At 47.2% G+C, this 27387-nt stretch overlaps 1 protein-coding gene across 1 annotated transcript in view; it reads left to right on the top strand.

Annotated features, from left to right (window-relative positions):
* Positions 1-27387, top strand: part of TBC1D5 (TBC1 domain family member 5) — a 568371-nt gene that overhangs the window by 532129 nt on the left and 8855 nt on the right. Inside the window, exon 21 of the mRNA XM_056129598.1 lies at positions 16904-17003. Coding sequence (XP_055985573.1) covers positions 16904-17003 — 100 coding nt within the window. The remainder of the gene's footprint in view (positions 1-16903; positions 17004-27387) is intronic.

The raw sequence follows: 27387 nt of genomic DNA, 5'->3' as shown, positions 1-27387 counted from the left end.
TAAGTCAAGAAATAAGGATCTCTCATTCCTGGCTTCATATTGGATTCACTTGGAGAGCTTTTAAAAGAAAATACTAGTAATGGAAGAACTTAGTCATCATCTCTGGGGTGACTGGTTGGGCTTTGATCATTGTTAAAGTTTCCCAGGTTATTCAAAAGTGTAGCCAAAGTTTGAACCCAGATTCAGAAACTCATTTGTTCTCCTAATACAGCCACGTTCACTACACCTCAGAACAGCCTTTCCCCAGTTTGGAAGCCAGGTCACTCCAATCTATTCTCCAGCACCCAGAAGAGAAAGACAAATCATGTCTTCTGGGACCTTTTCTTAATACAGGGTTACAAGGCAAACGATAGGATGTCCAGCTAAATGTTGATGTCAAGTAAACAGTATTTTTCTTGTAGCACTGCACTGTAGCACTGTCCTCCCGTTGTTCATTGATTTGCTCGAGTGGGCCCAGTAACGTCTCCATTGTGAGACTTGTCATTACTGTGTTTGGCATATCAGATACATCACGGGTAGCTTTCCAGGCTTTGCCGTGCAGGCAAAATACTCTCGGTAGCTTACCAGGCTCTCGGAGAGGGGCGGAAAATCAATCCCGGTCGGCCGGGCTGGTGGCAAATGCCCTCCCCATTGGACTATGGCTCCAGCCCCCACTTTCTTGATTTTCCTTATTCCAAAACACCCATTCTGTCTCACTGGATAAAAGTCCACCTCATGGCGGCGACAGCGTTAGCCTGGAATCATGAACCCCTCCCCCAAGCCCACAGTTGGAGCTGGGTTCCCCTTGAGTGGAGGCTGACGTGAGGTGTGAACATGGGCACGCAGCAGGCCTCCCATCTGCAGCTCATTCCCTCGGCGGGGAAAGATGTCAGTTGCATTGCCATGCCCTATTCGTCTTCACAGAACAGTTGGTTCTGTTTTAGGGCAAATTATATGGTCTCCTAGTCACCATGCTGTGCAAAATCATGCATTCGAAATGACAGGGTTCATGGGGGGGGAGGAAAATGGGACAGGGAAGGACACCAAAAATGCCATTTGGGACACATAAAAGGCAGGAGCCTTAACAAAAGGGATACGGTGGTTTTACACGTGTTTAATAATTGCAAAATAAGAGCGCAAATAAATCTGACCCTTGACTTTGAGAAAGGCCTTCAGCTCGGTTGGGGATATGTGTGTGCATCTGAGAGGCTCAGGGTCGCGTGAAATAGTTAGTGGACAGAGGAGCAGGGCGGGTGGGAGAGGGGGGTGGTTCATTGCTTAGCATCACACTCACTCTGCGGTAACCTGAGGCAGCCGCCAGGTATCAGAGGAGTGTTGTGGCATTTTGTGGCTTTCTCCCCATTCTTCAGCTACCTGCCATTATCTGCATTCACCTGGATTTGGGGCCGGCCATGGCGGGTTTTGTTCTGTGTGTAAGCAGATTCACATACTGATTTGTTCTCTGATCCACCAAGTTCACAATTCAAAAAAAAAAAAACCAGCATGAGAACAGAAGCAACCACACTCTGGGTTTAGCACACACTGCTTCTGGATTTCCTGGGTGCAGGGAGTGGGAGAGGGAGGGAGAAAGATCAGGCTTCCCATATTAATTGCTTTTCCTTCTCGGTGCAGTGGCAAAAACCACTGTAATTGGAAATGTTTGAAATGAGTCCATCTTAGTAACGGTCACGAAGACCGACTGCAGCTTGCTCGACTGAATGTCTGGCTCATGGTCTGACTTCCCCGGGGCTCCGTGGCCAGGAGGAAGCCTGTGATTTTAAAGCACTGCCTACTGGGTTGCTCTGCCCATGGCCTTTTTCTAGTTCCCCAGCCCGTGAAACACACGCAACTGTTGGAGTATCCGCAACCCAGCCTGCCCTCTCCAGTCGCTATTGTGTGGTTCTACTCACTCTTCTCTGTATTTTTTGTTTTGATTTGTTTTGTTTTGTTATGGGGGGCCATACCTGGCTATGCTCCGGATTACTCCTCATGGGGCTTGACAGACCATTTACACTGCCTGGGATGGAACCTCGGAGGCCCTTGTTCAAGGCAAACCCCTTCACCCCCGTACTATCTCTCCAGCCCCTCCACCAGCCTCCTTTGACCAGAACTGATGGATTCATGTGGCCCCAAAACTCTCTCCTGACCTCAGCCCAAGCACGATGTATCGGTCCTGTGAAGGAAGCTTTTTCCTGTTGTCCTTTGGAAGCCTTAAGCCCATTTGAGTGAGAAGGTCTGACCCTGCTAAGCTGCAGATTCCAGGAGCTCTCAAGGCTATGGAAGCTGCCCCTGGAGGTAGGACACTGGTCTAGGAGTCTCCGCAAATGCATCCTCTGCCTTGACTCTGCCATAAGGCATTTACAGGCGATTCTCTGCATGTATCATAGGATCCCACTGGCAGATCCCCTGACACTCAGCCTGCATTTAGCAATGAATGAATGAAAGCTCTGGAGAGTTTGGGGGAGTCGCACAAGAAATTAGATGTATTGGGCTCTCCCTCACCTTCTCTAAGGCCTGAAAAGTCACATGGTCTCCCAGTGTCATTCAATAACCACAGGGAAAAAAAACAAAACAAAACAAAAACAAAAAACCCTCTAGGTTGGTGCATAATGAGAAATGGGACTTTCATGAATTATGTAAGTTTGACATAGGGGCATATATAGGCATGTGAAGAAGCCAAGTAATATAGAGAATTGTATCTTCGTAACCTTTCTTTGTTTTTGTTCCAGAAGTCTCACGTTGATAGTCTCTGTGTTCATTAAAACTGGTCCAGGGCTTGGTGTTCTTTACCATTGATCCACCTCCTCCAAATGCAGCCCCTACCTTCTGAGGAAGTCCCTTTCTTTGCTCGCAAGAATGGCCCATGGGAGCAGATGCCCTCACAGACAGGCTCAATGTCTCTCTCATCCCCTATGAACCATGAAAGGTTAGAGAAGCCCCGCTGTGAATGTAGGCCTCTTGGCTTCAGAGAGCCCTCACTCTAGCTTTCTCACCCAGGAGCTTTCTAATGCTCAGAGAAAGGATTTCTTCTTGCTCTAGTTTTGAAGTTGTCCCGGTGAGATGCTTTATTTTAGTTCCCAGTAAATTCCTCTCAGCAATTTCAGTCGTTTCCATTTGCTCTCGAATTCGTAGCATAGGATCCTCGTTTCCTGGCCATCATTTCTTTTTTTTTTCCTTTTCTGTGGATTCTATTTATTGTTTGGTGGAGAGAACTTCTAGAAAGGGAAAGATTAAAATAGCTCTCCATGTTGAGATGAAAATAGGCATCAGAGCATGATTCTCAAGTCTAAAAACGTGTTGTTGTTGTTGTTGTTTTTAAGTATTCACATTATTCATTCCCTATTCCTTCCTTTTTTGTTGCTGTTGCAGTGACCGGAAGTCACACACTCTTATACTCTGGAGGTTTCACACTTTAGTTGTGGTTCCTGCACACACTGGTTTGTGGTGTATCAAAGAGCATCTCCTCCTCCTTCTCCTCCTCCTCCTCCTCCTCCTCCTCCTCCTCCTCCTCCTCTTCTTCCTCTTCCTCCACCCCTTCCCACTCCTCTTTCCTCCTCCTCCTTGCTTTTATTTTTTAAATGTTCTAAATTTTTATTTTTATTTTATTTTTATAAAGTTGTTCACAATAATGTATTACATTCAATATTCCTGTTGTCACATACTTCTTGCTGGGTCCAAGGATCTGGAACAACAATGTCACCAGCACTGCCCTTAGCACATGCAGAAGTACCTAACTCACTTGAAACTCGCTTCAAGTTTGCAACACTGGTGCTTTTCCAGTGAACTGTCCCTAGGCTCCAAGCCTGAAAGCGTTTGAATAACTGTTCCTTGTGTTTTGTCAGCATGATGAATATCACTTAGAGTCTCACCAAATACCTCCAGGGGCAGAGATTGCACAGCAGGTAGGCACTTACCTTGCCTGTGCCTAACCCAGGGTCCGTCCCTGCCCTGCAGCACAGCCAGGAGTAAGCCCTGAGCACAGCTGGGTGTGGCCCAACAAAACCACAGACATCCTCATATCCTCGGACTATCAGGAATGAATTTCAAGGCCAGAGAGGTGTTCTACCATTTTCTTTTTTACTGCCTTCATGTTTGAGAAACACCTTTTATTGTTGAACATTTGCATTAAGTATATTGCTCCAAAGTTACAGGAGAGAGTGTGCATAATCCAACAAACTGAATGTGTGTTGGGTTTTTTTTTAAAATGTCCTCTGTGGGCTGGAGCAATAGTACAACGGGTAGGGCATTTGCCTTGCACACAGCTGACTGGGTTCAATCCCTGCCATCTCATATAGTCCCCCGAGCAATGCCTGAAGTAGTTCCTGAGTGCAGAGCCAGGAGGAACCCCTGAGCATCACCAGGTGTGACCCAAAGTGCAAAACAAATATATATTTTTTAAATGTTCTCTGTTTACAGTAGGGCAGTTTGGTTCCTAATGGCTCCAGAATTCTCTCTTCATGGACTAATTTCCAGTTGAGGTTGGAGATCCCTTTCCCAAGTCCTGTCCCCTGCGTCTCACCTCTGTATCCTATTTATGAGGAGAAGAGGTGTTTTGGCCTGTTCTCATCTACCATGCAGCCTCCTGCTTTCCATTATGAAAACAGCGAAATGTGCCACAAATTTCATCAAGGGCCAAAGGCCATACGTAGGAGGATATAAGATGGGTCATTAAATTCTTTGGCCATTTAAAATGTGGTCCACAAACATGATTGCCACTGAATGCCTCTTTTGCAAACCACAACACCCAAAAGGAGAGAGAGAACAAAAGGAAATGCCCTGCCACAGAGGCAGGGTGGGATGGGGGATGGAGGGTGGGAGGGATACTGGGATCCGTGGTGGTGGGAAATGGGCACTGGTGGAGGGATGGATATTTGATCATTGTATAACTGAAACCCAAGCACAAAAATTAGTAAGTCTGCAACTGTACCTCATGGTGCTTCATTAATAAAAATTAAAACATTTTAAAAAAATGTGGTCCAACATCATGCTCTGGACAAAGAATTGAGTGCTGAAAGTAGGTAAAGGAAAATACATGATAACATGTACTGCAAACCATACTGGCCAAAAGGAAATAGGGGGGTGGAGGGAGAAGAAGAAGAGGGGGGAGAGAGAGAGAGAGAGAGAGAGAGAGAGAGAGAGAGAGAGAGAGAGAGAGAGAGAGAGAGAGAAGAAAGTGTCGTAGAGGTACTTTGGGGGTTGGAAGAAGGGATATTGAGGACATTGGTGGTGGGAAATTTACACTGGTAAAGGAGTGGGTGTTGGAACATTGTATGACTGAAACCCAATTATGGACAACTTTGTAACTGTTTATCTCACAGTGATTTAATTTTGAAAAATTGAAAAAAAAAATTCAGAATCTTAAGCCCCAACCCAAACCTACAAAATTAGATTCTGCACTCAGTTACATTCCCCAGGTGACTTTATGCATAGCAAAGATTGAGAAGAATTAGGCTAAGTAAAACTAATTGAACCCCCAATTAGAAATGAGATTTTTGCGTGGATAAAGCCAGCTTCAAATAGATCCTCCTCAGAGAACATATCAGATATGCTCTCCTTCTAGATGACAGCTAAGTGTGATGGTTACACACCCAGTGTATCCTCTGCCACAAGGACTTTCCACTTGTTTATGAATTAACTTCTTCAATTCTCAGAGAATTCTGAACTGGGGTCGTTTCGCAGGTGAGAAAACTGAGCATAGAGAGGGAGTAGTCAGATCCTCTCCTTGCAAACAAATGCTAGTCATCACCAGAAAATGGGAAATTCTTGCCTGATCAAATGGAAGTGAAAGAATAAAATAGTGTAAGTAGCAAAGATTTTTTTTCATTCTCAGTTAAAATTGTGAGTTCAAAGAATGAAAGCAAATTTCTTTCTCTTAATTGTGTAAGTCTTATAACTTTTTGGTATAATATTTTATACTAAAAATGTTCTATTTTTAGTATCCCATTTTAAAAAATTCTTTTTGTGGTGCTGTGTAATCAAACACAGGTTGCATGCATTTAATATTGCACACTTGGCCACCGAGCCATATCCCCAGCATGCCACCATTTTCCGTTCTTAGCCCATACACCCACCAATAGCAAGTCATGTTCTGAATTCACTCCCTTAACCTGCCAGCACTTAGCTTCAAAGAGATAATACTTGGCCTTCCCTTCACAACTACATCAGCGAGGTAGATCGAATGTAGGTTGATCGAATGTAGGTTGATCGTAAAGTTGGCTGGCCCTAGAGATATGCTTCAAGGCAACTTGGAAGGGAAAGCTTGCATACGGGAACACAATCAGAGTTTCTCTGTATTCTTCACCATGTGGTCCTGGCCTGCAGCGGCCCCCTTTTATTATTTTTTTTTTAAATTAAATCACTGTGAGAAATAGTTACAAAACTTTCATGTTTGAGTTTCAGTCATACAATAATCGAATACCCATCCCTCTCACCAGTGCACATTTTCCACCACCAATATCCCCAGTATCCCCCACAACCCTCCCCCTGCCTCTGTGGCAAACAATTTCCCCCATACTCTCTCTCTACTTTGGGGCATTATGGTTTGCAATACAGATACTGAGAAGTTATCACATTTGGTCCTTTATCTACTTTCAGCACACATCTCCCATCCCGAATGATCCCTCCAACCATCATTGACTTAGTGATTCCTTCTCTATTCCAGCTGCCTCTTCCCCCAGGTCATGAGGCAGGCTTCCATCTATGGAGCAGTATTCCTGGCCCTAGTCTCTACTGTTCGTGGGTGTCAGTCTCATGTTATTTTATATTCCACAAATGAGTGCAGTCCTTCTATGTCTGTCCCTCTCTTTCTGACTCATTTCACTTAGCATGATACTCTCCATGACCATCCACTTATAAGCAAATTTCATGACTTCATCTTTCCTAACAGCTGCATAGTATTCCGTTGTGTAGATGTATGAAAGTTTCTTTAACCAGTCATCTGTTCTCAGGCACTCAGGTTGTTTCCAGATTCTGGCTATTGTGAACAGTGCTACAGCCACTCTTGACCATTTGTGGGATAGGAGCTGAACTGGTTCGGTCCCTGAAGCCAGCTGGGTCCTCGTGATCAGAAGGGATCCTGGCTGGAGGAGGCCTGACCCGTGTCTCGCCTGGCCAGTCTAACTTTAAGACAGGTTTCTCATCTTATAAATCATAAGGAGGAGCTAGTATTTTTTTTTTAATTTTGATTAAATAAATTCAGAACAAGCCATCTTATTTGGGTGAGGGGAGCTGGAGGGGGACACCCTGTACTTCTTAGGGACCAGGGATTAAACCTGGAGTTCCAACATGCAGAACCTTTGCTCCAGCCCTTGCACAGTTGTCTCCCAGGCCATGAAACAGACCTGCCTGGCCTTGGTTGATGGCAGCCACAAAGGCAGTAATGGATGAGACTTTAGTTTTCAGTTTTATGTCAAGGCACATTCTGGGGATCAAACCCAGGGCTTTACACTGCACTCAGGCACGAGCTCCAGCCCTGGCCCCCTTTTTAACTGTTTTTGAGGTATATAGTTCAGGGGGATTGAATTCTTTCATAGTGGCCGTCCGTTACCTCCATCTCTCCCTGGAGAAGAGCGACTGACCGAGCTGCTAGACAAAGGCTTTAAGGGACCGGGCATAGCCTTCTGCCCCATGCCAGAGGTAGAGGATCGCTAGCTCAGGACATAAACTGGCCAACTGTCATCACCGTTTGCCCCCCGCCATCCCCTGGAGTCATAAGCCTTGAGTAGACTCCTGAGGCGCAGAATGGGCCTGGCACACAGGTCCCGCGGGGGCAGTCTGTGTCAAAGGGAATGGGTCTTAATGCTTCCCAACAGAATTCTGCTGTGCATTCAGTTTGCCAGGGAGGAAAAACAATGTAGGGAAAGACATGGAATGCGTGTGGAGTTGAAGTTTCCAGCTGGCGCATCAGAAACCTCTCTAGCCCGCCAGGGGTGCTGGGAAAGCGCACTGTGGGCAACATAAAACCCTCCTTGTCTGCAGTGGCCACACTGGGGGGGTGAGGTAGATCACCCCAGGCAAAGGGCAGAGCTTTGTACAGTGGCCCAGGCCCAGGGGAGCCCGGGCCCATGAATGGAGCCGCTGGCTCACTCTGTGGCCGTATTCATGAGTATTTGTAAAATCCAGGGGTGGAACTAGGAATGTCTAAAAAGGCAGTGCCAGCCAGGAAATGTTACTGCCTACCTTGAAATGTAGCACTTCCAGCATCAGCTTTCAGTTCCAAATTCCGCCAGGCCTTTTTCATTGCCACTCAGAGTCAGTGTGTTTCCATCCTGTTGGAAAACTGGAAACCGTTCTGTTTACTGGGAAATGTGAACGCTCCTTGACTTTCCAAAATTATGTTTCAGAACCAGTTTTTAGACAACCTTTGGAGAACCAGGGCCATTTATGCATCCTATACATTCCCACTTCAAGATAGTCCCACTTTATGAGCCTTTAAAAAAAAAAAACACTTTTGGACTGGAGAGATGGTTCAGGGCTTTTAAAACTCTCTCTTTGCCTTGTACCAACCAACTCAGGTTCAACCCCCAGCACAGTCCCACAAATTATCCCTGATTACAGGGTGCTGAGCTTCATTAAGTGTGGCCCCAAAACAAAGAAACAAGCAAACAAAACTCCCTTTGCCCTGCAAATACAAAGTATAGCCCAGAGTTTGCACGTTGGACAAAATACTCAAATTATTTAATTTTCACAAGTTGTTTCTTTTTTTTTGTCTTTTTTTTAAACTCTTAGTATTATTTAGACTGACACAGATTTATTTAGGCTACAGTGTTTTCAGTTTGGTTTGCAGTCCATGTTTTGGTCATTACAATTAACACCGCTTTTGTCTCCTTGGCAAATTGCCATTTCAGTTTTTTCTTACTTCCTACCGATTGTATTATTTGAAAAGTAGCTCGATCTTCTTTTTACAGGACTTATCCATTTTGGGGAGAGCTAAGGATGAGTGCACAGAATCAGGGCCTGAGAGATGGTTCAGAGGCTACTGTGATGTTTGCATATGGGAGACTCGGACTCAATCTCTAGCACAGGGCAAGTCCCAAGGCCCTTCAGCCCTAAGGAGCCATCCCTGACTGACCCTCCAGGAGCCACCTCTATGCCCTGCTACTGTAACCCCCAAACCAACAAATAAGTGAAGACCATAATCAGTCACTTTTGACTAATTTGTAACTACTTTTCCCTATTAGTATTCAATACATTCTTGTTAAAGAATCTCCCAAGAGGACATATGAAAAGTCACATGAGTATTCTGTTTATGCACTTATCCCAAGTTGTATTTGTTATCTATCCTTAGAGATACGGAATTTATTTGGACTGTGTGTGTGGCGGGGGGTGTGGGTGTGGGTTCCTGGTCCCATTTAATACATGACAAATATCGTGGGAGTTTTTTTGGGGGGCTATGAATATATAATACCTGGGACTAACTTTCTGGAATGATATTAATAAAGGAAAGCCGAGATTCCCATCCTACTTGACCTTCCTCCTCCTTTGCAGTGAAAATCACCCAGTGCCCTGACCCCCCCCCCATTCTTTAAGCAAACAGAGAGTGCCCTCAAAGGGTGCCTCAGCCTCCTACTGACCACCTGGACTACTCTGCCGCCCCCCTTGGGGGTCTCACCCACTCTGGGAAACACTGACTGCAAGTCAAAAACAAAATCAGTGTTTATTAGGCCTTTACCATATGGCAGACGCTAGGCACAGTTACTCAGCTGGTAACTCATTTGTAACCCAACGCTCTTGTCATCCCTTGCAGCCCACGGTACTGTCAGCCTACATTTTAGAGGGGAGACAGGCACAGGGAGCTTTGCTGTCTGGGCTCCGAGATGCTGTCTGGGCTCCGAGATGGCAGGTGAAGTATAGACCAATTCTTAGCCTTGTGATCACGTTCCAGATTGTTCTCCAGCAAGACTGTGGTGCTTTACATACTCATCGCACTTATTTCTATACTCCTGACAGGCTCCTTGGTGCTCCTCTTGTGGGTGTTTTTTGTGGGTTGTGGGATATTTTTTCCCCCTTTTCTGGTGGTGTCTTCCTCTGCTGATACACCATATGCTCGGGCTGGGATTTCATCCACACCGTGTCTGTGTGTTTTGCCCTTGTGTATACCACAGTTTCCTCAGAACATCCGTGACCTTCCCACTTTTTCTCCTCAAGACTTTCCGTTTCCTCCACTTCCCACTTCTCGTTCACCCATCTGCTGCAGCAAGGCTGGGCGTCTTTCCTGTCTTCTGGTTGCTATCTTTAGCCTGTTCCTGCTGCCTGCAGTCAGCGTCGGTTCTCTCTCGTCTGCTTCCCTTGTGATCTGAGGACAGCCACTTGAAAGCTAAGCAGAGCTCCACCCCACTGCCCTTCCTGCCTTGCCTTTGCACCGAATCCAACCCTCAGGGTTTGACTGGAGTCCCTGGAAAAGGCTGCGCTGGGCCTGTAGAATCCATACAGGCATGGTGCGTGTGGGGGCTGGGGCCACAGCTCACAGGCCTCAGTTTCTCCCTTCAAGCTCTGTGATCTGCAGGGAAAATGTGGTCAGGATGGATGGGAAGGGAGTGGAAGCCCATCTGCCCGCCCTCAACTCCTGCTGCCCCCAACCCCACTGCAGTGTCTCTCTTGACTACAGGTACATTTGTATCCCCTCTCTAACCTGGTTGGGACCAGAAGCCATGCCTCATTCAGTATTCCAGTCCCCATGATAAACATGACTATATTGACTCGACCAGTGAAGCACTGAGTCAAGAAAAGCTATCGAAGCTTTTCCTCACTTTGACTAAGAAGTCATAGAAAGACACTGAAGTATTTGATGAAATTTAAATGTAAAGTCCAAGTGTTATAAAATAACTTAGGCAGCGTAAATGAATAATAATGAGGAGGTTAATGATAATTTTTATTGATTGATTGATTGATTTTGGCCACACCCAGCAATACTCAGGAGTTACTTCTGGCTCTGCACTTAGAAATCACTTTGGTGGTGTTTGGGGCACTGTTTGGAGTGCCAAGGATCAAACCTGGGTCAGCCACATGCAAGGCAAACTCCCTACCTGCTGTACTATTGCTCTGGACCCATTCCTTTCTTTTTAACCAAATTTAAAAATATATTTATTCAGGGGTCAGATCAATAGTACAGTGGGTAAAGCACTCACCTTACACATGGCCAACCCAGGTTTGACCCCTGGTACATCATAGGATCACTGAAGCACCACCAGGAGTGATCCTTGAGTACAGAGCCAGACAGAACCATGAGTAAGACCTGAGCACTATAGATTAAGCCCCCCCAAAAAACAACAATAATAACAAAAATGTTTGTTCAGACAGTCAAAATGATAGCTGTTTAGCAAATAAATCGAGGCACAGTTCATCATAACTGGATATTTTTACCTTATAGACATCAACATTGTCATTGGTCAGGCTCAAAGAAAAGTGAGATACTGCTGGAGGGTGGGTTCCCAGGAATGAAGTAGCTGGTCCGAGATGAGTGGGCTAGGGACAGGCGGGAGGACACAACCTGAGGGGGGTTCTGTCAGCCGTTTTCCCTCCTATAAAGCCAGGCAGAACATCTACGGAAAGTCAACAGAACAAGCATTTCTCCTCTGTGTCTCCTTTACACGTAAAAGTTATGCTGATTGTTTTCTTAGAAGCTTCAGGCAATTAGCTGGACATTTGCTTTTCATTACAGAGGACCCGTCTCATGACAGCAGATGACGAAAAGTTGTCGTGTACAAAGAACATAAGCCAAGAAAAAGAAACCTCTTTTATTTTCCCAGATGCCAGAAGCACAGTGCTCTGCACTTTCTTACTTTCTTTTTGGGGGGGCTTCACACAAGGCAATGTACAGGGGTTACTCCTGGCTCATGCACTCAGGAATTACTCCTGGCAGTGCTCGGGGGACCCTATGGGATGTTGGGAATCGAACCCAGTTTGGCCGCGTGCAAGGCAAACACCTTCCCCACTGTGCTCTAGCCCCTCTGCACATTCTTCCTCATGGCATGTAGACAGCATAGTGATGACTAAATAACAAACCACCTTTCTGCCTCCAAGTGAATCCAGTTTGTCCCCAGAGTGAAAGCTGAAGGGGTGAGCAATGGTTGGAGGATGAGACCCACACCAGGTCCCAGGTCCGCTGCCCGCCTGTTTGTCAGAGGGCATCTCTCATCTTCTCATAGGCGGGGACTTTGTGTGCATGCTCCTTTGGGGGAGAAAAGGCGTTCCATGAATGTGCAAGCTACTGTAATCTGAAGTTGGAATTTTTTTTAAAACCGCTGGTCCTGTAATGCAGGCAAAGCATAATGATCTTCACTTGCCCCCAGGACCGGAAGTAGAACTATACACTTAGGACACCTTTTTTTCTATTCCCCCAGCACCCGGCTGCCCCATGCACCTGTGCACCTGTGCACTGCCCCATGTGAAGGACCCCAGTTCCCTTTCACGAACACACGACTACAGTAATGTCCACATGAGCTTCCCTCCACGAGTCCCAGGCTCACCTCCATCACTGGGCCTGTGACTTCTACAAGTGTCTTCTCAACCGCTTCCTCTCTGCGAGGTTTAGGGAAAAAAACAAACCGAGTTAAATCAGGCAGTCTCGGGAGGGGAATGATCTCTAGGAAACAGCATTCTCAAGAGCTTTCGAGAACTTCATCATCGAAGAACAATGATGACTGAATCCAAATGAGAGAAATGCAAAGAGTGTGGAGAGAAACTGCTTGAGAGCCAGAGAGCCGGTGCATTGCAGGGCCCTTTGTCCACTCCTGGCCGCCAGCACCCCACTTGCTATCCAGAGGCAAGACTGGGCCCCCTTCTTTTCAAAGAATGGCCGATTCTGACCCCAGGGCACTCTCAGAGGCATTTGCTTGTCTGTCTCTCACACATCAAAAAGATGAGTTTACCAGCAGAAGAAATAAGAGGCAGGGGTCAGAATTCCCAGAGACATTCTTTCCTTCCTCGGAGAACTTTGGTTTCCCAGGGAGCAGCTTGTAAGCTTCTTGTTAATGGCAAGGCCCAGAATCAAAGTCTAATTTCCTCTTTCTGTATATTTATCAGTCCGGTGTTTTTGCCATTCTCCCACCACTTCTGTTTTCTGTCAGTGTACAACAAACCACTCCCAATATTCCCGTCCTGTGCCAGCAAGATCAAGGGATCCACATCGTGCTTTGTGTACTAGAGTCCCCAGTTCATTCCCAGGCACCGCCTGATCCCATGAGCACTGTTAGGAGGAAGTAACCCCTGGGCACCACCAGGGATGGCTGCCCCCCAAAAGAAAACTTATGTTTCCCTGGCTTCTGGCCAGGCATCTGGGCAAGGCTCGGCTGAGTGCCTCTTCTGTGCTCTGTGTTGATTGGGTGAGTCCCTTACATCAGCTGCATCAGACTGCAAGGGCCAGAAACAAGTCAGAAACTATTTAGACCCTCAGCACTGTCCTTTGGGCCTCTTTCCCCCCACCCCCACCCCCGCCCTATGCTCTCTCCCCCCTATTTCTTTCTTTCTTTCTTTCTTTCTTTCTTTCTTTCTTTCTTTCTTTTCTCTTTTTTTATAGTATTCCAGCCTGAATTTCTGGACAGTCTGATAACTCTTCCTCTCTAGTGAAAAACAAAGTCAGAAGGACTCTTTTTTTTTTCTTTCCTTCTTTGGTTTTTGGTTTGTGGGCCACACCCTACAATGCTCAGTTATCTTGGCTGTACACGCAGGAATTACTCCTGGCGGTGCTCGGGAGACCGTATGTGAGGCCAGGGATCGAACCCAGGTCAGCTGCATCGAGGCAAGTGCGCTGCCTGCTGTATCCCCAGCCCTGTCAGGACTCTACAGCTTGCCTCACAGTAGCACAGTTGGACTTGTCCTGCATTATCTAAGTCAGGACAGGTGCCAGGAGTGTAGGAACAGGCACTGCCCATTAGAGAGTGGGGCAACTGGTGTGCTGGGGAGGGAGGAAGCCAGCATGGGCCCCTCTGGAGAATCCCAGCGAGCAGAGTTAGCAGAGAGGTTGCCTTCTTCCTCGAACTCCCTCCCCTCCCGATAGAACAGGGAAACTCAAGCCTCTGCAGAGGTGAGGGGTGTGCAGGGGGCACAGTGAAGAGTTCACAAGGACCACCGCCCACCACAGACCCGGGACATTCTGTGACTGAGCGGTTTGTGGAGGGCTCATCTTTCTCTGCCTGCGGAATGTGGAAAATCAATGGACAGTGCCTGTCCCAACCCACGGTGCACATTTCACCATGATTTGTTCCCAGTTATTACTATATCTGAATTCTGTGTCAAGCATTCAACCCATATTCCTCAAGCTCCTTCTTCAGACACACACACACACACACACACACAAACAAAAACACTTTTCTTGCCACACATGTGTATATGTGTATTGTTGGAAAGAAGTACATAAATAAGCTTTCCTCAGTTCAGTTTTGTCTGTAATATCACAGTAGTCCTTTTTTTAGAAAAAGCCTCTGTCTTCCTCATTATTTTGGTTTTGGTTTTGTTTGGGTTTTTTGTTTTTGTTTTTGTTTTTGTTTTTGTTTTGCTTTGGGTCACATCTGGCTATGCTCAGGACTCACCTGCTCTGTGCTGGGGGGGGGGGGGGGAGGGAGGTCACTCCTGGAGCTATCCAGGGCATCATTATTGGTGCAAGAGATGTGGACCAGGGTTAGCTGGATGTAAGCCAAACACTGTACCCCCCTATTATTCTCTGGCCCCTCTTCCCTCCTGAACAGAGAATGCTTGTGTGGAGAAGCAAGCCTATCGGAGAAGAATATCCACTTTCTAGCATGTACCAGTTGGGACAACTTCCTTTCTTTGTGTCCTAGCTAACTTGCTTTAAAATAGTCTGCAAGAGAAAGCTCATTCTCTTTTGGTGAGAAAAACTCACAGCATCGTCTCAGTTTTATTGGGAACACGTTTGCATGAAATATTTGTCCCTAAATGAAAAATAGACTTTGGGGCACAGTGTGGGGGTGGGTGGGGGAGGAGTGTGCCTTGCCTGTACAGAGTTCCATCTAAGTCAACTCCCTGCCACTCAGGAGGACTGGTCAGTGGTTGAAAATTACAAGTGTGTGAGGAGCAAAGGATAGATATATGGACCCCATCTCTGAGCCCAGACAGCAAAGTTCCCTTTGCCTGTTTCAGCTCTAATGTGGGCTGACAGTACTATGGGCTGCAAGGGATGACAAGAGTGTTGGGTAACGAATGACTTACCAGATGAATAACTTTGCCTAGCGTCTGGCATATTTTAAAGACCTAATAAACACTGATTTTGTTTTTGACTTGCAGTCAGTATCTTCCAGAGTGGGGGAGACCTCCCCGGGGGGGGGGGCGGCAAAGCAGTGCAGGTGATCAGTAAGGACCCTTTGGTCCACTCTCTCTGCTTGCCTAAAGAATGGGGGGGTGTGGCATTGGGTGATTTTCACTGCAAAGGAGGAGTAAGGTCAAGTCGGATGGGAATCTCGGCTTTCCTTTATTAATAGGATTCCAGAAAGTTAGTCCCAGCTATTATATATGCATACCAAAAAATGACTCCCACTTTTTTGTATGAATATATAATGAATATGAAATATCCCAAGGATATTCACCATGTATTCAATGGCACCAGGCACACACAGTCCAAATAAATTCCGTATCTCTGAGGTAACAGATACAACTTGTGATGTGAATAAACAGAAAATTAATATGACTTTTCATATGACCTCTTGGGAGATTCTTTAACAAGAGCATATTGAATAATTGGGAAAAGTAGTGACAAATTAGTCAAAAGTGACTGATTATGATTTGGGCTTATTTGTTGGTTTGGGGCTACACGAGCAGTGCATAGAGGCTGTTCCCAGTGCGTCAGTCGGGGATAGCTCCTGAAGTGCTTGGGACCCGCCCAGTGCCAGGGATTGAGTCTGGGTCTTCACGTGCAAGGAGAGAGTCCAGCATCACAACGATAGTTGGAAATTTTCATTCTGGACAAGAACTGATATATATATATATATATATATATATATATATATATATATATATGATAGCTTTTCAGTGTCTTTAGCATCAGTATTGCAAATCACAGTTCCCAAAATAAAGGGGGGGGGGTAGAGGGGAAGGAGGGTGGGCAGGCAAGCGAGCAAGAGAGGAGAGGTGTGCCTGCCATAGAGGTAAGTTGGGGTGGGGAGAAGGTGGACGGAAGGTGGGAGGGAACCTGGGGACACTGGTGCTGGGAAACTACACAAGTGGAGGGAAGGAGGGAGGGAGCGAGGGAGGGAGGGAAGGAGAGAGGAATGGAGGGAGGGAGGGAGGGAGGAAGGAAGGAAGGAAGGAAGGAAGGAAGGAAGGAAGGAAGGAAGGGTGGGTCTGAGATTGTCTTTTACCAGCTAGATGACTACTCAGCCTATAAATTTTAATTTTTCCTAGAAATGTCAAACAAATACAATGCTTTAAGAATATCAGGAGGGGAAATCAAAGTCTTTTATATGATCATGAGAGACAAAATTTTTCCAAGGGTGTTGGGAAGCCTGACATTTGAAGAGACAATCATCATCTTATCTACATAAATGGAACTCTTTAGTTTCCCGAATGTGTAAGCAGTAAATCCTACTGTTTATTGTGCCGACTACCTTGGGAGGGTGGTCCATGGAAGTCCAACATGCCCTACCAATGTGTGTGGCTCCTCATGCGTCAAAGATTCTTCACATGGCTTTGTAACGCAAGGTCGCGTGGGTCAGCTGCACTCCTGACACAAAGGAAGCCTTCACTTAGGGGAACTGCAGGTGCCTCCAGTTTACTCTCCCTCTCATTTCGCGAGTACTTTCAGATAGGAGTTTGCTTTCGTTTATTTGCTATTACTTTTGGGTTGTTTGTTGTTTTTCTAGAAATGAAAAGACACGTAGCTCTTTACACTTTCTGTAAAGGACTTTAGGGCTTGATTAAATATGAATTTATTTTAATTTCCATGTTTCTCCCCCCTACCACCCCTTTCTTCTAGGAAGAGGAACTAGAAGCCCAAATTTCCTTCCTTCAAGGACAGTTAAATGACTTGGACGCCATGTGCAAATACTGCGCGAAGGTGATGGATACACATCTCGGTGAGTGGGCGCCTCTGGCCCTGGGCAGAGTGAGGCTTTGATCAGGCCTTCCCACAAGGCGCCACCTCCAAATTTTTCTAGCAATAATCTCAGCTCATTTTCCCAGCGGTATGACCCAGGTTCTCTTCCTTTCCTCATCCCTTACACAGAGAAGGAAACAGAAGGAATGAATCAAATCTCCCGAAGTGAGGTCACTCACCGATAGATTGGAAATACAAGAGAGAGCATTCAGACAGGAGTTCTTTTTTGTTTTGTTTATTTTGAGGCCTTCCCCCAGCAGTGCTCAAGGCTTTCTCCCAGCTCTGTGCTCAGGGCTCACTCTTGGTGGGCTCTGGAGACCAGATAGGATGGTGGGATCGAACTCAGGTTGGCCACATGCAAGGCAAGCGCCCTACCTGCTGTACTAGCTCTCTGGCTCTCTAAATGGAGTTTTCAAATCGCCTTTGCCACCTCGCCCTTTGGAGACGCCTTCCACAAACCAAAATACCATGTGGCGCTTTCTAGACCAAATCGTCAGTTCGATTCCTGTGGCAGCCAGTCAGTGTGGTCACTTTAAAAAAAGATTGTTTCTTTAACCACTTGTGTGAGAGATACAGGCCAGGACTTCCTTTCTGACTGTGTTTGGAGTCTATCAAATCATGAGTCCTCCTGTGCCAGAGTAGCAAATTTTTAGGTACCGTCTTGTCTAGAAGAGTGCAGGCTCTGTATTTTGGCATCAGAAGTGACCTCAGCGGCACATGGACCTCTTGCCTCAGTAACCCGATGCTGCTTGCACAAACATTTGGAATGAGAAGATTACTGTTTTGTAGTCGTAAAGCCGGATGAATGTCCTTTAGTCCCCACTCTCCACTGTCTTAGCTTCGATAGTTTGGAGACTCAGATAATAAGGCGTGTGTTCTATTGGGAAGGGCTGCATGCTGCCTGCCATGTGTTGGGAAATGTGGGAAAGCCAAGGTAAGGCATCCCACCTGTGAGAGAAGCAGCATGAGCTCACCCAGGTTCCCTTCTACTGGCAGGACCCCATGAACCACCCGCCTTCGGGGCTTTTACTGAAGGTGGCCTCATCTCCAAAAATGTCTCAGCTGAAGTCACATGTCTCCCGAGCATGTCACCCAGAAGGCTATTATTTGGTGATCGTCTAAATATGTCTGACCTCTAGCAAATAATTCATGTCCTCTAAAAATATTAGAGTGGAGCGATAGCATAGCGGGTAGGGCGTTTGCCTTGCACGCAGCCAACATGGCTGACCCGGGTTCGATTCCTCAGCCCCTCTTGGAGAGCCCAGCAAGCTACCGAGAGTATCTCACCTGCCTGGCAAAGCCTGGCAAGGTACCCATGATGTATTCGATATGCCAAACACAGTAACAAGTGTCACTATGGAGATATTACTGGGCCCTTTCGAGCAAATTGATGAACAATGGGAGGACAGTGACAGTGACTCCAGCAGGTAGGGAGCTTGCCTGGCACGCAGCTGACCTGGGTTCAATCCCTGGTACCCCATATGGTCCTCCAAGGCCTCCAGGAGAGATCCCTGAGTGAAGAGCTAGAAGTAAACCCTTAGCGTAGCCAGTATGACCCAAACCCTCCCCCATAAAAAGTTTTTTTTTTTTACTTTCTAAAAAAACTGAAGAGGGGCAGGAGAGAAAGCTTAAAGGACTAATGCCCATATTCTGCCTGGGTGGAGCCCAAGCACGGGGGGGGGGGGGGGGGGGGGGGAGGGGGGTGGTGACTTCCAACCCATGCGATGCCTCTGAGCACTGTCAATTGGTTCCTGTCACCAAGCAGCTGGTTTGAGCCCTGTTCTCTCGTGGGGCTAATTTCTCCTCTCATGGCATTTACTCCTTCAGAAATGGGACACGAGAGGAAGAAACAGAGATACAAAGAGAAGCTGCGTGATGAGTAAATGGACAGGTAGCTCTGTCACATGTAATTCCTCCGCCATAGGAAACAGTTTGTTTATATGCTTCTTTATGATCATTTCAATTTACACAAATCTTGCAGCATCACCTTAAAGAATACATAAGGGGGCCACAAGGATAGTATAGCAGGTAGGGCGCTTGCCTTGAATTGCAGCCAACCTGGGTTTGATCCCTATCTGACAAGGTGCCCAGGAGTAAGCCCTGAGTATCACCAGGTGTGGCCCCAAAACCACAACAAAATTGAACAGAATACATCAAAAAGAATAGTTTACATATGAATAATGTAAATTATAGGATCAACTTCATTTAAACATCATTTTAAGGTGCGTGCCCATCATGTGGGTTTTTTTGATGTTTTTGTTGATTTTTTTGCTTTTCTGGCAAAATAAGTGACCTTTGCATTCTGATATTGACCAAAGTAGAACCCCCCCCAAAAAAAATGACTGAAGAAAAGATGAACTTGGGATTCTAGAAAATCTTGTTTGGAAATTTCCAAGTTGTTTTGTCCACACAGCAGTTTTTAAAGCAGCTTTACTGTACCTCAGAATCATCCTGTAGCATTTACTTTTATTTTGGTCTTTCACTCAGCACCAAAAGAGCAGTTCTTGTTGCTTAGGAGGGGAAGTACTTGAAAACACAGCCCCTAGCAGCTGGGAGTTTTCCACTGCAAAAGTATTGTGTGTGTGTGTGTGTGTGTGTGTGTGTGTGTGTCTTTCACTTTTACACTTGAAGCCAGGAAGTCTTCGCTCTTCTTGTAATTCTGCACTTCTCTTTTATTTAATTTTTTTGTTTTGGGGACCACACCCAGCTGTGCTTAGGACTTACTCCTGACTCTGCACTCAGGGATCATTCCTGCCAGGGCTTGGAGGACCACAGGGGGACAATATGTGGTGGCCTGGATGGAGTCACCTGGTGCAAGGCAAGCATGATCACTGCAGTACTGTTTCTTGGGCTCCTGAACTTCTTTTTACCACATCAGTAGTGGCATTGTGTTTTCAAGGGGCGTGGGGATAGGGGAAGAGAGGTTGAAGGATATTGGAAGAATTTCTGGCCCCAGAGCCTGCGAATTGATTTTCATTTTTTCTGCATAGTATAGCAGTGGTTTGTTTCAGGGCATTCCCCTACTTTATGGGCGACTTTAATTTTAAACAAAACCCTGAGAAAAATGAAAAGATCAAAGTGAAATTCTTGACTTGCATTTTGACTTGTACTTACTTCCTTTAAAAAATTCCTTTCATGCCCTAGTGGTTTTTTTCAGATGGTGTTTTCTGTTGCTCCTAATTAAAATAGTACAAAATGGTAACAGCCAAAAATAACCATTCATAAGCGATGGATCACAATACAGAAACACAATCTTTGTAAGGATTAAAATACTTTTCGTGATTTTTCCAAGGAGCTGTTCACGGTGTATTATTATTAAATGGGGAAAGGCGGGTGACACAATAGTACATAGTTGATGTGAGAAGAACCTTAAGCAGGGGTCTTCAGGGTGAAAATCAGGTTGTAGTGGAACTTGCCCATGGGATATCATCTTCTTACTTCGCCTTGCATGCAGGCTGTCCCCAGAGCAAGAGTACAGCCCCCACAAACACCAGATACTCAAACCCCACTCTGGACACCTGCTCTCTAACACCAAGTTTATTGCCAAGAAACCATATTATTGTTGTTGTTGTTGTTGTTGTTGCTATTTATTGCTTTTGGGTTGGTGAAGGTGCAGATCTGCAAGCATTGTGCTCAGAGGGCCCAGGGAGCACTAGGCCAGCCTCACCAGGCAGCTCAGTGTTCCTGCTCCTGCCACGTGGTGTTCCTGGAGCCACAGTGCTGGGCTACACCTCACCATGTTTGTGAGTTCAAAGCCAAGAGCCACCTCCAGGCCAACCAAAGGCAACAGGCAAACAAAGGAAGGAAGCGCAGTTAGTGGGGGTATACATAGGTGGGGTTGAACTGAACAGTATCATAACAATAAACAGATGTAAAGCCACTCCTTCAGGGGAAGTTCTTCTTGGGGATTAACTCAGGGACCAAATCTCATCTGAGGGCTCAGCACTGTAGATTACTTGGAGATCCACTCAAGGGCGGAATTCCATCTAAGGGTGTGTTGCTTTCTCCTTTCCTTCCTAGTAAGCCATTGATGTCTAGTCATTTTGTATGAACACAATAAGAATTATATTAAGCTTAAAGGTTGGCTCTGCCTGGGTACATCTTGCTGTATATCCCAGACTACAGTCCTCAGGCCAGGTTACTCTTTCCTAACCCCAGCAGGGTCCTTATTCAGTTACTTGTTTTCGGGTCATGACAGTTTGTTCCCTGACTGTGCTATACTTCTTATACTACTTAGCTTGTCCCCTTTTTATGCCAGGGTACCTTATAGCTTACCCTGGATCCATCCAAGTCTCTCGCCAGAACCTTCCTTTTGGGGGTGTTAGGAAGTAAAGGCAATGAAGGCTTAGGCTAAGTAATGATGGATACCCAGGAGTAAATATTATTCAGAGTCAGTTAACTCCCATGTTACAAAAGCATAGAGCATCAACTGTCTTCCTGTGTCTATACAAAAAGCAAAAAGGCCATTGCTAAACCATGCGATGGACATAAAGGAAAGAGAAAAGCAGTATAGGATTATTAGTGCCTGATGGAATTGGGTGTGCTTCGTGAGCACTGTGGTGGAAGTAACTCAATAACCTAAGCTCTCTGCAGGAGGAACAAGGACAAACTGGTGCTATCCAACAGTGTTCAGGGGGACATGCAGCACTAGGATTCAAACTCAGCCCCCGTCCCCACTCTTGCACACTGACCCCCCATGCTCCATCCCTGGCTCTCAGCAAAGGTGTCTAAAGCCCGCACAGACACACTCAGTATGAGAGGGGTCAGTGAGTCCAAACCCTCGCCTTTTCCCACTTCACTCTGAACTGGGTTCTCAGGGCAGATCCTGAGTCCCAGCCAGCCTGTGAGGGAGTTGTGGGCGGCACCATGGCCAGTTCCAAGGGGGACAGCTGGTACCAGTTGCCTTGAGGCGGAATATTCTTCTGTCCAGCGATGCAGGAAAGACTCAGAGATGTCGGTTCCTTAGATGAGTGTTGAGTTCTTGGAGCCAGAACAGCCTCATCAGAACCGGGTGTTGCATCATGCACTCCCTCATGCGCTGGGCCATAGGTGGCTAGTGGGGATCAGGGGTGTAGGGTGGGGCGATGGGGGGGCGTGAATCAGAGGGTGTCGTTTCCTACGGTGAAACTTCCCTTGCTAAGTTCCTTTCATGTCAAGAGAGTTCCATATCACCCTTTATTTTCTTCAGACGCCTTAGTTACATCTTAAAATGTCAGGTACAGTTCAAAGCCATGTTTGTAGCTAAGAGAAGAAATGCAGCGGGGTGGGGAACCCTTCACAGCGAAAAAGGATAAAAAGGATTTGCTCATGCAGTGCTTGAATTAAAGAGGCATGAACACGGGCAGGTTAGCCATATTTCTTTCTGGTTCTGGAATCTGATATAACATGCTGGGGTTGAAGAGATCGGTAGAGGTAGGCAGTGGGTAGGGCCCTTGCCTTGCCTACGGTTCGATCCCCGTCTCCGTATATGGTTCCCTGAGTCCAGCCACGAGTGATGCTATAGCACAGAAGGGAGCGGCCCTCTCAAAATAAAAACAGGACTTCAAGTGTTTATCTTACCGAAACTACCAAAATCCTGATTTTAGCACCTTCATGTTAAAGAACTATTTGATTTGGGCCGGAGAAATGGTGCAGCGGATAAGGTGCTTGCCTTGCATGGGGCTTACCTGGGTTTGATCCCCAGCATCCCCCCAACCACCCTCCCAACCCCCAAAGACCCCAGCACCTCCAGGAGTGATCTCTGAGTGCAGCGGAGAGCATCATGGGGAGTGACCCATACACAAACAAACAAGAGAAGACCAAACCAGCTTGGTTTCGTAGATTTCACGACAGAACTTGAGAATCCATGTTTGAATGTGAATCAAACTTTTCCCCCATTAGCTTCTGAAGACTTTTTTTTTAACACGTTCATTTTTCTGTTGCTATAGCTACTCCCTGGCTGTCAACCTGACAGTCAAGTTGAAAGCCATTGACAGCATTAACCTCTGTGACTGAGCTGGGGCTATTTTTAGACTTGCCTTACTTCACACATAATTGCACGTGGGGGTGCCGCCTGCAAGTCCCCAATCCAGGAGCAGCTGGGCCAAGCTGCCAGCTGTTGGCACCGGAGGCGGAGCTCCTGACTCGATGACCTCTAGTGCCCCCAGCTGCTCCCAGCCACAGCCTCCTCCCTTTGCTCTGCAGTCCATTGACATCCAGCAGGCTGCCCACTCCACGGTAGTTCGTGCCAACCATGAGGGTCCTGTGCGATGGATGGAGGGAAGCTGGGTTTCCCAGGATCTTGCTGAAAGATCTCTAGCTCGGTGGGTTTTGGTGTTGACATAGTAGCCCTAGGAACGCTCTTAGCTGTTCTGTTTCACAGATGAGAAAACCACGACCCAGAGGGCCCAAGTGGCATGCCGCTGGCTGAAAACAGGAATCCAGAACCCCTAATCTGACCCTGGGCTTTTTTTTTCCCCCTCACTGCGGCTTGTCTGGAGGTTGCCCTTAAACCAATAGTGAGGTTTTATCTTCTGCTCTTTTGTTGCATTTGCCAGTTGCGTTGACACTTGTCATCGTTTTTAGGCAAAAATTAGCTGCACACTGTTTACAATAGCTAGAATCTGGGAAAAACCTGAGTGCCCGAGAACAGATGACTGGTTAAAGAAACTTTGGTATATCTACACAATGGAGTACTATGTAGCTGTTAGAAAATATGAAGTCACGAAATTTACATACAAGTGGTACTACGTGGAAAGTATCATGCTAAGCAAAATGAGTCAGAAAGAGAGGGACAGACATAGAAAGATTGCATTCATCTGGGGGATATAAAATAACAAAATAGGAGACTAACACCCAAGAATAGTCAAGATGAGTGCCAGGGGGTTTAGTCCATGGCTTGGAGACCAGCCACACTCTCTAGGAGAAAAGGCTGCTCAGATAGAGAAGGGAGAACCAAATAAAGGGTGTTGGGAGGATCCTCCCAGGATTGGAGATGCGTGCTGAGAGTAAACTATAGACCAAACATGATTGCCACTCAATGCCTCTTTTGCCAACCACAGCACCCAGAAGGAGAGAGAGAGAACAAAAGGGAATGCCCTGCCACAGAGGCAGGGTGGGATGAGGGGGGATGGGGGGTGGGAGGGATATTGGGATCAGTGGTGGTGGCGAATGGGCACTGGTGGAAGGATGAGCACTCGATCATTGTATAACTGAAACCCAAGCATAAAAATTTGTAAGTCTACAACTGTAGCTCATGGTGTTTCACTAATTAAAAAAAAATTAAATGCAAGTGGGGTCGGAGTGATAGTACAGCTGGTGGGATCATTTATGTTGCATGCGGCTGAGTCAAGTTCAATCCTGCGGCCCCACTCCTGTCATGGCTCCCTGAACCCTGCTAGGAGTGATCCCTGAGCACTGCCAGGTGTGGCCCCCAAATAACATTAGCTGTAAGAGGAGGCCATTTGGGGAGCTGGAGCGATAGCAGATTGGTTAGGGCATTTGCCTTGTACACAGCCAACCCAGGTTCAATTCCCAGCATCCCATGTGGTCCCCTGAGCACCACCAGGAGTGATTCCTTAGTGCAGAGCCAGGAGTAACCCCTGTGAATCACTGGGTGTGACCCCAAAAAGCAAAAAAAAAAAAAAAAAAGAGGAGGCCCGTTTTGAAAATCTGTTCACTTGCCTCTGCAAGAACTTTATCAATTTGATCTTCTACAGTACCAAGCTTTCAGCGGAGTTCTTTGAAAATGTTCGATAAAGCAGCTAACTGGTGGCATTGTCAAGACCGAGAAACATAAGGTGATCACCAGCCAATTTTCTCTCAACCATGCTGTGATAAAAGCATCTTATAATTATTTTAAACTTTTGAATACTGCACTTAAGGGAGGGTTGCAGAATCCCTTAGAGAAGAGGAGCTGGTGAAATGGACCAGATCGGATGTGAGCCTGAGGTTCTCTTGTTTTTTATCACACTCCCCAGGTCTGCTGTTAGTGGCCCTACACGGATTTCAGGGGGCAGGAAACGAAAGAGAACCTAAAGTCCTTTCAGACAAAATTCAGTTTATGTATCCGTAACCCTACTAGTGCATTCCTAATCCTGTGTCTCAGGTGCAGCTGAACCCGGCCAGAGGACTCTCTGTTCCCTGCACCCTGCCAAAAGCCTGCCAGAACCCATAGGCACGACATTCTTAAAGCAGCAGCCCTCATAAGAGGTTCTGTCCTGCTCTTGTGCTCATAAACACTACCTTTAATGCATTCATGGAACTGGTTAGGTAAAGGATTTACAGGGTCAGTATTCTGTGAGTAAAATGAAAAAAAGAAAAAAAGAAAAGAAAAATCGGCATCTAGACTATTTTAACAGTCTCTGAAGAATGTTCTTTCGTGTTAGGATTTCTGGATTTCTCTTGAAATTGAAACGGGTTGGCTTCGTTGATTCTCACAGCTGGGGTTTATTATTAAAATTGAGTGAGACTTTTCAGGTGGCTTTTCAGGGGAGAAGCTCCAATTTTATTTTTATCACATTCTGAAAGGGAATATCTGACCCCATTCAAAAAAAAATTCCTGGTAAAGAATTGTAGGGTGAAAGCCCAGTGCTGGGCACTCCTCCCTCCCTGCATTGTACACTGTCCCTCGGGCCCAAGCCAACCTGCAAGAAAACACTTTCTGCGTGCTGGAGAGGAGGGGGCAGGGCACTGGAGGTGGGGTGGGGGCCTTTCCTTAGGGGATCTGGATGCTTTGAATCCTGTGTATCAGTGTGGCTGTGGCGTTCCCCTCCCACCACCCAAATTCCTGTCCCGCCCACGTCAATAGAGGTGGCCGGAAATAGTCTTTCATGTCACAGTGCAGACATGCTGCAGCAGGGTCGCCCTCACCAGTGGCGGGCATGATGAAGGAAGCAGTCTGGCTTCCGAGCATGGGGAAGAATGCTGTGGAGGCTGGTGTGTGTGTGTGTGTGTGTGTGTGTGTGTGTGTGTGTGTGTTGTGGGGGGGATCAGAGCCAAGGCTCAGTGTCCACCCAGCCACCAATAGCATTGGACTCCAGCGCTGACCCCACTTTTCCTTCCTTTTAAGCCACCCGGTCTGAAGGACTCTGAAACTAGAATAGCTGCTAGGAACATAAAACCCTTGAGAGATGATGATGATGATGATGATGATGATGATGATGATGATGATGATGATGATGATGATGATCTCTCTCTGAGAGTCCGAGAGATGCAAAGAGTCAGGGGCGGTATTTGGGCTTCGGGTTGGGAAGCGTGGCAGAGGCTGGCAACCCCGCAGGAGTGGCACCCGCAGTCTCTGCCCATGCCTCCCTGAACTGCGCCCCGCACCCCCAGGCCAGCTTCTTAGGCAGCAAAAGCAGGGAGAGCCCCCGGGGATTTCTTTCCCACCTTCTAGATCAGAGCTGTCCCCCTCTCCCCCCCGCCGCCACTACACACACACACACACACACACACACACACACAGAGGCCTTGGGAGCCAGTAAAGTGTCCAGTGCTGCCCAAGTGAATGGGGGTGAGGAGGTTGGCGTGGGGGCACCCCCTCTTCGGGCCTAAGTTCGGTGCAGTAGTGAGGCCTGTTGGCTGCGCATGCTCGTGGCAAAAGAGAGCACAGGAGGAGGGTTCTCTCCTTGAGCACCGAGCCTGGGGATTCAGCTGGCCTCTCTCCAGCCCGGCCATCCTGTCCACACCACCAGCTCCCCTTTGTGCCCCCACTGCTCATACTTCCCCTCCCACCCGCCTGGAGCATGTGGGCCGCTGCCAGGATCTCCACCGAGCAGAGACACCAGGTGAGGAGGGTGAGACTTGCTGGCTCTCTGGATGTTCAGGTCTCACGCCCAGGGGACATACCTGCACCTGCGGATGCCCAGATCTCCCCATCTAGGACTCGCCCTCCCTCTCCGCATGCTACCGCCCAGAGCACCCCAGGGCGTGCACACACAGCTTCCAGACCTCTCTCCCTGGCTGAGGTATCTCCGCTCAGGCCCTGCTGCACGTCGGGACGGTGGCAGATGTCCCATGGCCCCTGGGATGTACGATGAGCAAGAGCCTCCGAGTTCCCTGTGGGTCCTTGCCAGGCTCTGCTCTGTCCCTGGGGTGCCATCCCCATCCCACCAAGCCACACTCTACCCTTTGGCGCGTGTGTGTCCAGGGACCCACAGGCCTTCTTGCTGCAGTTCACAGGCCCCATCTTTACACCGGGCGCAAAGCCAGGCAGTTTGGCTGAGCCCTCTGCTACAGGCCTTGTTCACTGCAGTCAGCTGAGTAGGTGGGCAGGAGATGATGCCTTTGTTTTCCATGCTGCCCCATGCTGTGCTGCCTTTGGCTCCCAGGGCCTCAGTTCCTGACTTCTCAGGACCCAAGAAGCCGTCTCCTGGGGCTGGAGC

Source organism: Sorex fumeus, unplaced genomic scaffold (genome assembly GCF_029834395.1).
Source record: "Sorex fumeus unplaced genomic scaffold, SorFum_2.1 ptg000072l, whole genome shotgun sequence".
NCBI lineage: Eukaryota > Metazoa > Chordata > Mammalia > Eulipotyphla > Soricidae > Sorex > Sorex fumeus.
Note: the sequence above shows the minus strand (reverse complement) of the source record. Positions and strands in the feature narration are given on the sequence as shown.